Source organism: Monopterus albus, unplaced genomic scaffold (genome assembly GCF_001952655.1).
Source record: "Monopterus albus unplaced genomic scaffold, M_albus_1.0 scaffold362.1, whole genome shotgun sequence".
In the NCBI taxonomy this organism is placed as follows: domain Eukaryota; kingdom Metazoa; phylum Chordata; class Actinopteri; order Synbranchiformes; family Synbranchidae; genus Monopterus; species Monopterus albus.
This window is the reverse complement of record NW_018128242.1, coordinates 670,427-685,742: the sequence shown is the minus strand read 5'-3', so window position 1 is coordinate 685,742 and position 15,316 is coordinate 670,427. Positions and strand designations below refer to the sequence as shown.

The following is a 15,316-nucleotide window of genomic DNA, read 5'->3' as shown; positions in this document are numbered from 1 at the left end:
ACAGCGTCCTCATCTACAGGATCCTCTATAAATGGACATGCCATTTTGGTCTCTGCGTGACGGAAACATGTGCAATCTATGAATGCACTGTGGTTTAGATTACCTCTCTTTTTGAAACGGGTTTAACTTACCCCGCTTTCACGGGTTTAAGTTACCTCCGTTTCTGGAACCGAAAACTCAGAGTTTTCCTCATTTCAGGGTTAACAAACTCTGAGTTTCAACAAAACCTCCTTCTTGAAACGGGCCCCTGGTGAGGGGGACTAAACCATAACATGAAGAGCGAACGCAAAGCAGCCTACAAGCTGCAGACTTTCCCACACATCTGTCTGTCCCAGCTATGTTAGATCTCAGCTGTAGAAAGATGTCACTGATAACACCTGGAAACATGGAGGTGACCCCAAACCTTTGACTGGTAGTGTAGGTTAAGTTACGTTACATGTTCTTGATTAGTGTGTTTAAAGGTGATGTTAATAGAGTTATAATAGCAAGCAGGTTACCCCAGTGCTTCTGCCTTAAAATGTTTGTTTTTGCCCATCCAAATTGGACTGAGGCCAAATGTGTTTTATAGATTATGTTGTATAATTACATTTGAGAGACTTGCTTCAGTTCTGGCTCAGAGGAAATGGTGCGAGCACAGGCAGATTGGAATTTTGTTTGGGTGTCCCTTCACTTTTATCTGCATTAGCAATGTTTTGACCTTCATAAGTCATCTGCTCATGTAGATCTGCCACTGTAGTGTAATCTGAGTGTTCATTTTGGCCAGGAGTTATGTCTCTGTGCCTTCAAACCAAAGCTCGGATCATTTTTAATAACAAAATCAGCAGAAATTTGAAACTGCATTCAAATCCTGCTCGGGCTTTGTTGTTGTCTTTCTGTTTGTGTGTAGATCAACACAAATGGAGGTCCCATAGAGTTGCAGACATACAGTATATTCTACATATTCATATTTTAAATGCCTTTTTTTTCATTCTCAGGCACACTCAGAGATATTAAGCCCAGGTGGTCCTCATTAGGGGAGGAGCAGAAGAATAACTACCTCGAAGAGGCAGCCGCCCTTAAGGCTGAAGGAAAAACACAGCACCTTAGCCCTGAGATGAGGGAGCTTAAGGTTAAAAAGCACCTGAAGCAGCTCAAGTTAGAGGTTTGGAATAAAGGCCAGGCTTTGTTAGTGTAACAGTGCTAAGGATGTTTGTCAGCATTCGTGATATGAGCAGGATGTAATGTTATGTAAAGGTAAAGGTTGGCCTGACTAATCTAAATGTTGTCTTCATAGTTCATAGATTTGTGTGTTGACATGTTTTGTGCATGTAATTGTCAGACTTCTTTCTGAGGCTGTGTTTGAAACGCCCTCAGTTCCTCCTTAAATAAGACATCAGGTTTAGCTTCATCGCTGAGGTGGAGTGTTGCACAAAAGTCATTTTCATGCCTATCAGATGTATCTCATTGCATTGTGGGATTTTTATGCCTCCACACCAGTGACAACTAAGGCTGGAGGTACCACAGTATGTTTTTCAAGTTATCCGTTCTTCCAATAGCTCAGGAAGTCCTTGAGGGAGTTTCTTCAAATGTCTACCAATAACACTGAAATGACTGGGTTTTGGTGGTCAAAGGCCACTGCACCCTCACATCTGTCCTATTCTTGTGTAGTAGATATCTCAGGAACTCCTTGAAGGAATTTCTTCAGATTTTGCCCAAATGTACACTTAGACTCAAGGATCATGTGACAAAGCTCTCCATCAGTCCTGTGTACAGACAGTCTCTAGATGAAGATGGCATGTTTCTCACTGGAACTTATTCACTAGGATCATGGCAATATAGTGATAGCTGTCATTTTCCCAAAAAATGCATGTAAAAACTATAATTACTGCTTCACAGCTGTGTGCCTCTGCCAGTCAGTCAAATTCATAGGATTGGGACAGATGTGAGGCCACTGACCTTTGACCACCAAAATCTAATGAGTTCATCCTTGTGTCAAAATGTGAAGAAACTCTCTCAAGGCGTTCCTGACATATCACCTTCAGAAGAACGGGATGGATGGACAACCCGAAAACATGATACTTCCAGCTGCAGCTGTCATTGGTGCAAAGGTGTAAAAAAACAAATACACTTAATGTCTTTAAACTTCATTAAAGCCTCCACTAAATTTGGGTCTGGGAAGACATGCATGTAAAATCCAGCTTGACTGGTTGTCAGAGGCATAAAACTGAATTTGGACACAAAAGTACCTTTGTGAATTGGAGCTCTAAAGCACAGCTGGAGTGATTCTGAACACAGGCTCCACATGTATCTGTAAATATTTGTTTTGATTTCATTCATGTTTAACACTTGGGGATCTCGCCTCTACCTGCTCATGGCTGAAGGTATCCAGTCTTGAGGCGCTGGGTGTGGAAACAGCCGTGCTGTCACTCGACCGCCTGAAGGCTGACTCCGAGGTGCATAAAGTGAGCAGCAGAGGAGCCGCCGGCTTCCTCGACTCAGCGGACACGGTCAACAGTTTTGCTATGCATTTTAAAGGTGCACACAGATGCACGTTCCCACAGATAAACCCAGACGTGTGGCAGCCTTACCTGATCTAAACGTTTTTCTCCCGTACATTTGCAGGTAGCTCTTCAGCTGCGTCTACCACTAAAGAGCCAGTCAGTGTCATGGTTAAAAGGGTGCAGGAACTATTCAACCAAAAGTACAGTGAGTACGTTTTTAATGCCAAAAAAGAGATTCATTACCTGAGCTGTGCCTTTGTTTTTTTTTTAACAGCCGCTGTTATTGTTATGATAAAGTGACCTATTGCAGAGTGATGACATTTAAAGTCAGGAGGCCGGTTAGTCGTCTGGCCATCGGTCCTGAGGCTGGCAGCCGCCTGCAACTCGCAGAAACTGTAATGTGCATAAAGTTTGATGAGGTGTGTATCTGATTCTAGAGGAGGCCGGGGGTGACGGGAGGCTACCATACCAGTCTCTGCTAAATCAAAGCATCACCATACATGTCGCTGGGCTGCCAAATGGCATAACACTAAAAAAACCATCCTTTTACGGAAGATTACAGCTGGAGGAAATACTGAAGGCTGCAGAGCAGATTTCCTTTCAGATAGGTGAGTGATCCTGAGATTTGCACAGAGACAAGACAGAGTGCACATACCTGGGGCAGGGATTTTAACCAATACACTGAGACTGTACAGATGGAAAAAAATGAATCATGTCATGAAAAAGCTGAGAGAAGAATACGGCATGAAAATTGTTGTTTATATCACTAAATATAGGTCATGCTTTAGTTTTAATTCCAAGTGTAGTGTATTCTTTCCAACAATCTTGACTTCCTTGTCCTGTTTGTAAAATGGCATTCCATACCATGATGACATGTTTATACTTTTGCAATATAGTTTATTATTACCTCCATCCCATTCTCATGAACGTGATAAGTCAGGACTGGTGTGAGGGAATTTCATCAAGGATGACCTGATTAGATGTTTATGTTCAAAGGTCACTGGGACCTCACATTCCCATGAACGTGACTGGTTGAATTGATACCTTTTATTGTCATTACACATGATGTGCAATGACATTACAAGTGCAGGTCTTTGAGAATAAAAACATAAAAATAAATAAATGATAAAATATAGGTTGTTCCCATTTTACTGGCCTGTGAATGACTCAGAATATGTTGGTCTAGTGCCTGTAGTTAAGTTCTGTGATGGCTCTGTGGTGGAAACTATAGCGCCTTTTAGGTGGCAGCAAAGAAAAGAAATACTACTGTCCTCCAGAATATTTCTGACTCAGTGGAGGCAGCGAGCCCTGTAGATTTCCTCCGGTGAGGGCAGGGAAAGGTGGAAGCATAATTTGTCCTTCCAAATCAAAGTTGGACCCTTGCATATCACGCAGTGACACCGTATGTGTGTAGCTGGCTGTCTCATGGGTTTTTAGTCCTCAGAGCCTCCTGTAAGGAAAGGAACTATAAAATATATGAAGGCATGTACAGTTTCACTAACATGTAATGATTGTGTGTTTCATGGGGAACAGGCCCAGGCAGAGGTATCCCGACAAAGACTATGGACGAGATACTAACAGCAATGTGTGAAAACGGTACGTTTATTTTGTGTCCGCTGTCGTGTTTGTCATTTTTGTCTTTTATTAAACAATATAAAACAATATCCTCGTTGTGTGCGATGAACTCATTGATATGGACCAAGACTTTGCTGAGGCAATGCAATAAATGACAAAGTTACATACATGTTATTCCATTATCACTGTGTCTTAGGTGGGAGGGAACCCAAAGCATTATCAGTCTGTTGACCCCCCCCACCTCTTGTATATTCAGTTTGCCTGAGGCCCTTTGGACCCAGTAACCTGCTCTTTGTGTGTTGTAGACTCATCGGACATTTGCTGTGTCTGCTATACTCATTTCAACAATGACAAGAAGAATGCTGTGAAGAAATGGCGTCAGTGATGTCAGTCCCACACCACGGTCGCACACGAGGGCGGTTTCACAAAGAACTTGTTGATTCGTTGAAAAGTCAGAGCCATCCTGCAGCCACAGTTAGCTTTAGGGACAAGCTCTGCCCAACAAACATTTCTGACATTCCTGCCCACCATACACCCACAGTCCTGCTTTCCATCTTATCTTTATAGTCACCTAATAATGATCATAATTACCTTTATTTGGCCAAGTATGTTGCACACAAGGAATTTGTTTCCGGTACAGAACTGAGGCAGCCATCTGTGGCACCAACTCACCCCAATGGCTCTAACCATCGGGGGCAACTTGGGGGTTCAGTGTCTTGCCCAAGAACACTTTGGCATGTGGACTGCAGGCACTGTGATTCAAACCTCCAACCCTCCAGCTGGGAGACAACCGCTCTACCCACTGAATCATAGTCGTCCCCTGCTGATTCTGCCCTGACAGACGGAGGCCGTGTGGACAGCATCATTCTCCAGACCTATATTGTATCTAAGTAGCACTATAAATGCCTGCAAATGTTATATTTTTCAATAAATGGAGCTGTAAGTGGAGTATGTTGTTGAAATATGTTTAAAATGTTGAAACACTGACGACACACAAACGTGTTTTTCCAAATGTAGTGATGGTCTGTGTCAATTAATATAAGTAGTCAAAGGTGAGGCAGAAGCTGCTTTTATTCTTCCCTTTTCCCTTTGCTGTTGCCATCAAGAAAACACCGTGCAAATCCAGAATCAGGACAAATGGAAAACCTGATGCAAAAGACAAAGTAGCAAATGAATTCGCTAAACCAGAAGTGCAGGTTTGTTTTAGCAGCATTTTTGTTTTGCATTTCCTGCAGCACATTTATATAATATTTGTACTTTTACTGTATGTGCTTTGTCTGTAGGGGCCACCGTGCTCCATGGCTGTTTGACATGACTACTGGCTGGAAAAACCCTTCTTCTAAACTTGGCTAGGTGGCAGCTGGGGCTGATTTACAGACCGTACTTTGACAACACAGGGTTAATGCCCAGGGTTAGTCCTCTGGGCATTAAGACCATTCTCAGTTCCCAGAACATAGGCGATCCAGACAAACAAAACAGTCGTTGATATACCTGGTCGTGTGATATCAAATCTTTCAAGAGTTCTGAGTGTAAACCAGAGGGCTAATTCTCCATGTTGGCAATCTCTTGATGAAACCATTCACCATGCTCGTCACTAACAGCACCAAGATTTTCTGGAAAGAAGTTTAAGTGAGAATGAAGAAAATGTATCTTAAGCGACATGTTGCAGTTCATCGACTTGTATGCTTGGAGCAGACTTTCAACCAGTTTGACGTAGTCTGGTACCTTGTAGTTGCCCTGAAAGTTAGAAACGACATTCTTGAAGGCGATCCACGCAACGTGTTCAGCACCCTGCAGAAGGCCATCAAAGTAACTATCCTTCATCACCTCTGGAATCTGTGGGCCAATGAAAACACCTTCTTTTATCTTGGCATCACTGATGCGTGGACACATCTTTCGCAAATATGCAAAGGCTTTGCTTTGCTTGTTCATTGCTTTAACAAAGTTTTTCATTAGCCCAAGCTTGATGTGCAAAGGTGAAAGAAAAATTTTCTTTGGATCAACCAATAGCTGATGTGCAACATTCTTCTGCCCTGGAACCAATTTCCTGCGAGGTGGCCAGTCCTTTCTCACGTAATGTAAAGCGGTGGCCGGGCCTGCCACAATATGAACGGCATGTCCGACAGATATGGAAGGGTGGATATTGCCATTGTGCAGCAAAACGGCCTTCAAACTTAACAGTGATGATTAAAACAGTCGCCATTCTTTTGGGTCATGTTCACATCTGAGATCAGAAAGCAATCCATTGATGTCACTGCAAAAGGTCAGACTGTCAACCTGTCTGAAAAATTTTGTCAAATCTTCATGACAGCGCCAAAAAAATGAAATTTTTGTATCTGATGACAAGTTCCACCCTTGCAACCTTGATCCAAGCAGTTCTGCTTGACTCTTCGATAAATTCAAATCTCTGACAAGATCGTTGAGCTCTGCCTGAGAAATTAAATGAGGATCACTGGATGTTGATGGTTCAAAATCTGGATCGTTGGAGCTGCAACAACGGTCAATCGGTTTGTCTATCTCTGTCTGCTCCTCTTCGTCCTCCAGCGTCCACGTCTGGCAGTTTTGGAACAGGAAGACTGTCATTGTGTGGTACTGGTCTCATTGCAGAGGCAAGGTTCGGGTACTCAATAAACTTCCTGTTCTTGGAAGAAAATCCTGAGACATTTGTCATGCAGAAATAACAATCAGTTACATGATCCTTCTGCTCCCTCCAAATCATTTGGACAGCAAACAGCATGGATGAACGCTTACCCTTCAGCCAAGCACACAGACTGGTAGCACAAGATGCACAACATATATGAGGAGCCCATAATTTGTCCTGGTCTCCAATTTTGCATCCGAAGTATAACTCATATGCCTTCTTTATGAGAGCTGTCATACTCCGTTTCTGTGCTTTCAAAGTGAACTCGCCACATATGTAACAAAACGTGTCACGGCTATTGTGACATTGGCGTGACATTTCAGAAACTATATACAATTAAATTCACAGCCTTTGAGCTCGCTAGTTTTATTTTCAGTGTAATACTCACTGACACTGACTTCAGTTAGAATGACTGCTGCTGCTGCTAGATAGGCCTATATATAGGGTTGCGTTGCCAATGCACGCATGTCGATTTTCTTGTTGCAGTATATTAGCTAAATGATTCTAGCTTCAATTGCATCGGTTTTGGCAGTAAAATATGAAAATTTTGACCTCTGAAGATCATGGGCTACTGCCAGACTATATGTGAAAAGCCCGAACTGAAAAATTCATATTTTATATCACAGAGTTAGCCGTTTCTCAAGAACCATACGTGATGGGAAAATTTTGAAGTTATTTCTGTGATCAGCATCATAAACTCTATCTGGTACACAAGGAATTATGAAGGAAACAAAAACCTTGTAAACCAGTGTGATGAACAAAACAAGATAAAACAAATGTGTTATTCCAGCAACTATGGATCCTACTATTAGAGATGTTACTAACATTATCCATAATGTAAGATTCTGCCATATTTCAGCAAACCATTTCCATGTGGTGTCTGCTGCTCCACTCTTCACTCACTGCCCTACATTTAAAATTGTTTTGCCTACAGTATTTACACCTTGTCTAATTAGCTCTATCCATGACTTGGCTGAGTTGTCACAGATTTCATGTTTCAGAAAATTCATTTGTTTTTGTTTTTTGTTTTGTTTTTTGTCTACATGGTTTTCCCAGCCACAGGGCCAGTTCCTCCCCCTAATCCTCCTGGAAACCTTGACTGTTGTTGGAGTAGAGGACTAGTCTGTGGCGTCTTAAGTCCCGCAGGGACCCATCTTCGCCTAGATCAGGTTCTACTGCCGAGTGAACTGCAGTTTGTACGGTGATAATCAGCAAATCAAAAAAGTAGCAACAGAAAAATCGGTGCTCCATCTTCAAAATATGGAAGATAAAACAGGTGAAGAGAAAACATTGACTTTAAAAATTAGAAAAATTAAAACAGACAAGAGAAAAAAAAACTAAATTCAACTTTTAACAGGAAAAGTAAAAATAGTAACTCTAAAAAGAAAAAGAAAAACCCAGGTACTGCTACTCTTTGGCTCCAAATTAAAAAACATCCAACAGTAAAAGCTCAGGCACATTTTAACTTCCAGCATGTAGATTTAGTAAACACTTGGAGTGTCCTTACAATAAAATATACAAATTCAACAACAAGTCACAGCTTTTAACTTTGGAAAATCAGTGGGTAAAAAATAGAAACTTGGGTGCAAACCTGGTGCCAATCAGGGCTGCTATGGATGAGAAGTTCAGTTCTAATAAATGACTAACAAAGTTTTACTTTTAAAGAAAGCACTTAAACATTTAATGCCTGTACTAGGGCAAGGAAACACCTAGAGAAGCTTTCTCCTAGCAGACCTTTGTAATCCACAAGATCCTTTTCTCCCTGTTGCAGAGAAAAGACTCCACAGATCTGCTGGCAGCTCGAAAGTCTAGTAGTTCAGTGACAAAACCTGGTGAAAGACAGTTTAACAGTATCTTCTGTGTATGAAATCTTCTGGTCAAGAGGAAATATGGACTTAAAGCAATTCTACTCTCACACAGATACAAATAGTCACTAATAAAACACAGTGTAATACATAATGATATACAGGCTAGGAGAACGAAGAGAAAAAGGGAGAAAACCCTTACTGGTGTTAGGTAATTTCTTAGTTAGATAGATATTGATTAGAGATCTGTTGTATTAGAAGATGTTAGTGTAGCCAGGATGTCTTCCTCAGGATGTTAAATGCAAGGTTAGTTAAAGCAGAGAAAGGCTGCCGTCAGGGACAAATGTTATTATGACGGTAAAAGTAACCATAATATTTGTCTTAATGTGTAATGTTATGTCAAATTGTTTTAGATACACACCACGAAAACAACAGCCACACACATTATTTTCTTCATGTTTTGTCTACTGCTCTGCTCAGCTGCCAAGCTGGCATATCAGGTGACGTCACGGTTTGACAGCCCAGAAATGAATAATATTGTGTAGCAATTCTTGGTTCGGGGTTTTTCCTGCTTCCGGGCTGCTTGGGCAGCCTGGGGGTTGGAAGATCTCTGGACTTGAAGTGTTGATTCTTGCCTGTGACTCTTTGAATAAACCAGCACGGTTATATTTTTTATATACTCAAGTGGTCTGAGTCGTCCCTCTGAGTTCCTGGTTTGAAAGAACCGGACAAGGCTTTATAATAGAATAGAGCCTTTAATGGTGACATGCGTAGCTTTCCAACCTCACATCTGAAAATGCCCTCAAAGCGATATTGTGGTAAACCTTTTATACTGTTCAGTGCTAATATTTCCTGTTTTGTGTGGCCTTGGAGGAAAAGACCAGGTCTTTCTGCTCAGAAATTGGTTCAGTGCAGTCCTGTTTGCTGTAGTCAACCAGCGAAGCAGCTCCAACAATGCACTAGAGTTTGGCGTCTTCCTAAGTTTTCTCCATCCTGGTCATAAATATGCAGCAGACAGAATATTAGAACATTTATTTCATATGGCAGTGCTAGAAACTAAATCAGCACTTCTCCAGCACAAATATGTAACATTATCAATTAGCTTATATAAAAATATATTTGTTTTATGGCTGTTGAGGGTTTGTCCTTTATTGTTCCCTAAAAAAGCATCACAGCATGTCCAACCTTGATGTTTTTCTTCCACGGTATCAGTTGCCGTAAATTTTGCCTGATAGCCAGATTAAAATGATAACATCTATCTGCATAACTTCTAAGCTCCTGCAAAGTTGGATCTGGGGTAGCTCCTTATAACTGACTGAATAGCCAGCAATCAAAATTATCCAATACATTTTTAACCTTGTGTATTATACACGAGCAGTGGTTGCACACTTCCTGTGGTTGGTTATACTGTAGGCTCAGTGCTTTTGGTAGCTGCCTGGTGAAAACTGACAAACAGGCAAGAAACAGAGTTGGAGCCTAATCCACACCAGAGTTTTATAGACTATACCAGTATCGGTTTGTGAGAGTGTAGAAATAGAACATTATATGTAGCTGATTTCTGTCGTTTCATACATGAACTCGTAATATAAACAAACCATTATTGTGCATAAGTATAACATCACACACTTTCTTATTGTAATACACTGTAAATGTTACGTTACTTCATGTATTCTGTATATTCTATGGTACCTTGGTTGTAATATTATACCATCATAGCAGTATAGGATAACTACTGGTACAGCTTACATTTGCAGACAAGGAAGTTAGCCTACAAGTAAAAAACCTAAAAATAAATTTTAGTAGAGATTAGAAGAATGAATGTAAACCCTGAAAACAAATGTGTGAGGTTGCTTCGCTGTGGAAACTGGCTACATGGTGCATCGTAGTCTAAAAACCCATAGCTGAGGGTTTTGTGTCTTTGTTGTTTCCTTCTGTCCTTGCACACATTAAATAGAGCTGGAGGGGTGTGAAAACTGACACAGGATGTGTTGTTTTTGTCCGCAGAGACGACAACACACAGAGGCTGATCTGGCCTGTGTGTACTGTAAAAAAATTAGTTTCAAGTGTCACATTTTAAATTCAGTGTGCAAAACAACGACAGCCACTGTCAGTTTCCTCCAAGAGTGACGTTTTATTGAAGAATGGGAGGCTTAATCCAGTGAAGAAAATGTTATGTTATGATTAATATTTACACAGTGTGGATATTTACAGTAAGTCAAAAAGAGGTCAGGCGAGTTGGTTTCTTCCTTACAAATTTCATTAAAATCACTATAAATGTCTGGAGTGATGTGGTCTTCCTTGGCTTTTCTTCCTGTATAAATCATTAAAGTGAAAGCACAGATAATGTAGCATCTGCTGCAGTGCGACCTTTAAACAGCGCTAAAAATAAAGCAACACCGGCTCAGTGCACAAGCCAGATTGTGTGGTCTGGCCGTGGCTTTATAAATGCAAATACAAAGAACTGGTTTCAAAGAACTGCATCAGAATATCTGACAAGTACTATACCAAATTTACATGCTGCTAAGTTCACAATAAAGTAAAGTTTTTTGGTAATGGCTGGACTTGCACGACATTTTGCTTTCCATCCCTCAGCCTGATGGACAGAGCAGAGCATGCAGACCATACTCCCTTTCAGAAGACAGATTTTTGATTAATGGCTTTTCTGAATTGGCCAAGTGGGTCTTGACCCTGGGGTGGGAAAAGGGTTAGGAGCCCAGAACACAAAGAAATGACTACAGACAAAGGCAACACGACATGCAGTCTTTGTAGTTGTTTTATGCCTCTATCAGTCTGGGGGGAGTCTTAACCTTTTGTAGGATGGTGGGGGGGCTTTTGTGTATCGTGCCAATGGCCGGTGATCTCAATGTGTCCGCAGTAAAGGCCCTTTTTAAATCAGTGAATTGTATGTTTTTATCAAAGCCATCTCTGCCAGTCCCCCAAAATCTGTCTCACCTACACTAATGATTTGTGCTTAAAATACACAGTACATAAAAACTACTCATATTAAAAACTGTCCATTTTTGTTCTATGAAAAACTATCACAGTCTAACTTTCATGCTTATGTTTTAAAGTTGTTAAAGTTACCATGAATTATGCATAAAAAGTATTAGCCTAAAATATTCACATATAACAGAACAAAGCTCATCACTATTCAACAGAGCTGGGCAACGTTTAAGCCTTCAGACACAAGGACTGATCTGCTTTGCCAGTATGGTGATGGTGATATTCTGGACCAGTGTGGTGGACTGACTGGCCGGCTGGCAAAAGAGAAACTTGTAATTACTGCCATTCAAGCAAACACAGAGCTCTGTTCTTGAGCATGTGTCTGTTGTCTGAGTTCCTTATTCATCACCCATAGTTCCAGCGTTTTTGGCACTGTTTTCATGTGTCTCGGAGTTAATCAGGGATAACAACGACATAATCAGATGAGTCAGGATCATCTGGAGGAAAACAGAAAAGGTCAAATATAGCACAATTCCAAGAAGATGCTGTGAGAGAAGGCTCAGTAAAAAAAAAAAGACATACTCTCATAGCAATGGTCTTCTTCAGCTACAGGCACCATCATCTTCCCTGGCTCTTCTTCAGGTGGTTTCTCAGTTGGTTTTTGAGGGTGAACCAATATGGCCGTCTTCCTTTTGATAGAGTGGCGCAGGTGCATGGCGAGACCCTGGTTCTTCCTCTTATAATGACGAATCAGATCGTTCAGAGACTTAAAAAATGTCTCCTCCAAACCTCCTGATGTCTGAAAACATAAAAACAGGACAATAAATAAAAGAGGGCGTTGGGAGGGGGACTCTCAAAGGAGGGAAAACATGGGAAGTGGTACTGATTGTACTGCAACTGTGTGATTACTACTTAATTTTAATACTGGACTGCATCTGTGAAATCTGCACCTACAAATTGCATAATACAGTAATTGTGTGGATGCTGTAAAGCACCCACACTATGTTATCCTATTCTTTATTATCATTATTATTATTATTCTGGTTTCTTCCACTGTGTTTTGGCACATTATAACTCCAGCATACTTTCACATAGAAAGGCCATTCAGGTATCCAAATGGTCAGCTTTTCAAGGATGTGTGCTTGTATTTTTCTTGTTTCTAACGTTTAGACTTTTTAATATATTCAGTGTTTTTCAGCAAATTTTGCCCCATTCAAATGAATGGGAAAAATGTTCACATCTTACTACATTAAGCATACTTACTGTTAATCAGCAACTCTTCAGCTATTCATACTGTAAACAGCTTTTTGATATTTTTTTCTTTTACTTTTTTACTTTCTTGCATAATTGATGTTTACATTTTATGTTTCATTTCAATAACCACATTCTAGTAGTCCTCAGTGTAGGACTACTCTCTCTCACACACACACAGCTATACACCTACTTGTTTTACCTACTTTGTGGGGACCAGCAGGAAAATTTTCACATCTTAAAAAGTTCAGCCCTCCCTGGTAGGCTAGTGGTTAAGGCGCAGCGCTCTCGCCGCTGCGGCCCGGGTTCGAATCAGGGTTGTGTCAGGAAGGGCATCTGGCGTAAAATGTGCCAAATGTCAACATGCGAGTCGTCAGTGTGACGATTCACTGTGGCGACCCCTAAATGGGAAAAGCCGAAAGTAACTTTCTAATAAGTTCAGCATACTTTCAGATAGAAAAGCCATTCAGGTATCAAAATGTTCAGCTCTTCAAGGACATTCCTGTTTGTATTTATTACATCTCATCCTTCAGATTATTCAACAAAGAACTTCAGCCATTTATTCTTATCCTTCAGCTGTTTCAGCAATTGATTTCAGGAATTTTCAGGGAAATCCTTCAGCTCTTTAGCATCCACACACATTTTCGACAGGAAATGCTTTTCTCTAGTATTATGTATATTGTAGATATTGTTTGTGTTCATATACATGTACGCATATTGATAATTGTGTATTTTACCTGTGAACATAATAGTTTGTCTATCTTCTGTGATACTTAACCTGTTCTATTCAATGGCCAGTTTTATTGTATGGATGCTGATTCAGCATCCATACTATGTTATCCTGTTTATTATTATTATGGTTTCTTCCATATGTTTTTTGGCACTTAACTACTTCAGCATACTTTCAGCTATCAAAAGGTTCGGCTCCTCTTGGACATTCATGCTTCTATTCAAAATTTTTCTAAACTTCATACTTTTGAAATATTCAGCTTTATTCTGAAAATCTTGCTCCCTTCAAATGAATGGGATACTTTTGCTTCAACATACTTTCAGCTATTTCAGGTATCAAAATGTTCAGCTCTTCAAGAACATTCATGCTTTCATTCAGCATTTTTCTAAATCTCATACTTTTGAAATATTTAGCTTTATTGTGAAAATCTTGCCCCATTCAGTTGAATGGGAAAATTCTACTTCAGCATACTCTTAGCTATAAAAATGTTGAACTCTTCAAGGACATTCATGCTTCTATCCAGAATTTTTCTAAACTTCATTGTATGTGTGTGCGTGTGTGTGTGTGTGTGTGTGTCTCATGTGGTAACTTGGTCTTGATCAAGCACACAGAAAAATGGGTTAACTGGGTTACAGGCCCCCTATGTGTGTGTGAGACAACAAATATGCTAAACTGGCCAAGTGGTCATCTCAGGTGATGAGACGTCTGTGTGTGTAAGACACCCCCTGGTAGGGCTGAGCTATGTGTGTGCAGGTGTGGGCTAGCAGGGCTTTGTTAAAATGTAAATAGGCCGTCTGGTTGTCTGGGGGATGCAGAAATTCAGAAGTTGCAGAAAGCAGCAAGCAGATTCTACCTCATTACAATTGTAAGACAGATAAGCAAGGAGAATAAATGTATTAGAAAATAACCAAAGCTCAGTAGTTCTGCACAATAATCAATACAGCTGTAATATGTATAATCCAGTAAGATAAAGTTATGAAAGGTAACTAAAGGTATGAGAAGTAACTAAAGCTTATAAAGTAACTATAGTCTACAAGACTCCAATCTTACACAACCCATAAGCACAAATAAGATCAACACAAAAATATAAAAACATGAATCAATAAAAATAAATAAAATCAACACCAATATAAAATATCATTACACCAATGAGAATAAATGAGTTTTTAAAAGAGACTTAAAAACAAACAAAGAAGAAGCTTGTCTGATAGGCAGTGGTAAATCGTTCCACATTTTGGGACCAGCGACCGCAAAGGCCCGGTCGCCTCTAAGCTTACGATTTGTTCTTGGCATACTCAAAAGAAGATGATTGGCTGACCTCAGAGAACGTGTGGGTGTGTGCCAGTGAAGAAATTCAGATAAATAAGGTGGTTCAGAGCCATGAAGGGATTTAAAAACAAAAAGTAAAATTTTATAATGAACCCTAAAATAAACAGGTAACCAGTGCAGAGAAGCTAAAACTGGAGAGATGTGCTCATATTTTCTCATACTTATTAAAAGACGTGCTGCAGCATTTTGGACCATCTGGAGGCAAGTGATGGAAGACTCGCCAATTTGATTGATTTGATTTGATTTGATTTGATTTATTCTTTCAAGTATGTAAAGACAGTTGATATGACAACACACATGATTGTACACATAATCCAATATCAATTTGCTTATACCTAGTACATGCTTGAATGGAGTAGGAAGAAGTCAGACTTATCCAGTCCTACCCCATGACATCATCTTACCATCATTGGTTTGCAAGCAGTAAATGATTCTAAATAATTCTCTTCTACACCACACAAGTAATATACTAAAAAAATTATAACAGAGTGTTAACATTCTTACATAATTACATTCTTAAATAATTATCTTCTACACCACACAAGTAATATACTAAAGAATT

General features: G+C 40.1%; 2 protein-coding genes across 6 annotated transcripts in view; one reads left to right on the top strand and one right to left on the bottom strand.

The window, feature by feature from the left end:
* The window catches only part of LOC109951055 (uncharacterized), a 9,373-nt gene extending 4,659 nt beyond the window's left edge, over window positions 1–4,714 (top strand). For 4 of the 5 annotated variants that reach the window (XM_020585314.1, XM_020585316.1, XM_020585313.1 and 1 more), the window contains 6 exons: window positions 975–1,141; window positions 2,361–2,514; window positions 2,602–2,685; window positions 2,918–3,088; window positions 4,014–4,076; window positions 4,361–4,714. In XM_020585314.1, coding sequence (XP_020440970.1) covers window positions 975–1,141; window positions 2,361–2,514; window positions 2,602–2,685; window positions 2,918–3,088; window positions 4,014–4,076; window positions 4,361–4,440 — 719 coding nt within the window. In that variant the 3' untranslated portion in view covers window positions 4,441–4,714. The remainder of the gene's footprint in view (window positions 1–974; window positions 1,142–2,360; window positions 2,515–2,601; window positions 2,686–2,917; window positions 3,089–4,013; window positions 4,077–4,360) is intronic. The other variant, XM_020585315.1, reaches the window with a different exon arrangement.
* A 7,152-nt stretch (window positions 4,715–11,866) lies between these two features.
* The window catches only part of LOC109951071 (SH2 domain-containing protein 1B), a 14,432-nt gene continuing 10,982 nt past the window's right edge, over window positions 11,867–15,316 (bottom strand). The window contains exons 3-4 of the mRNA XM_020585350.1: window positions 12,027–12,243; window positions 11,867–11,941 (exon numbers count right to left, since the gene is read on the bottom strand). Of these exons, the coding sequence (XP_020441006.1) occupies window positions 11,898–11,941; window positions 12,027–12,243 (261 nt within the window). The 3' untranslated portion in view covers window positions 11,867–11,897. The remainder of the gene's footprint in view (window positions 11,942–12,026; window positions 12,244–15,316) is intronic.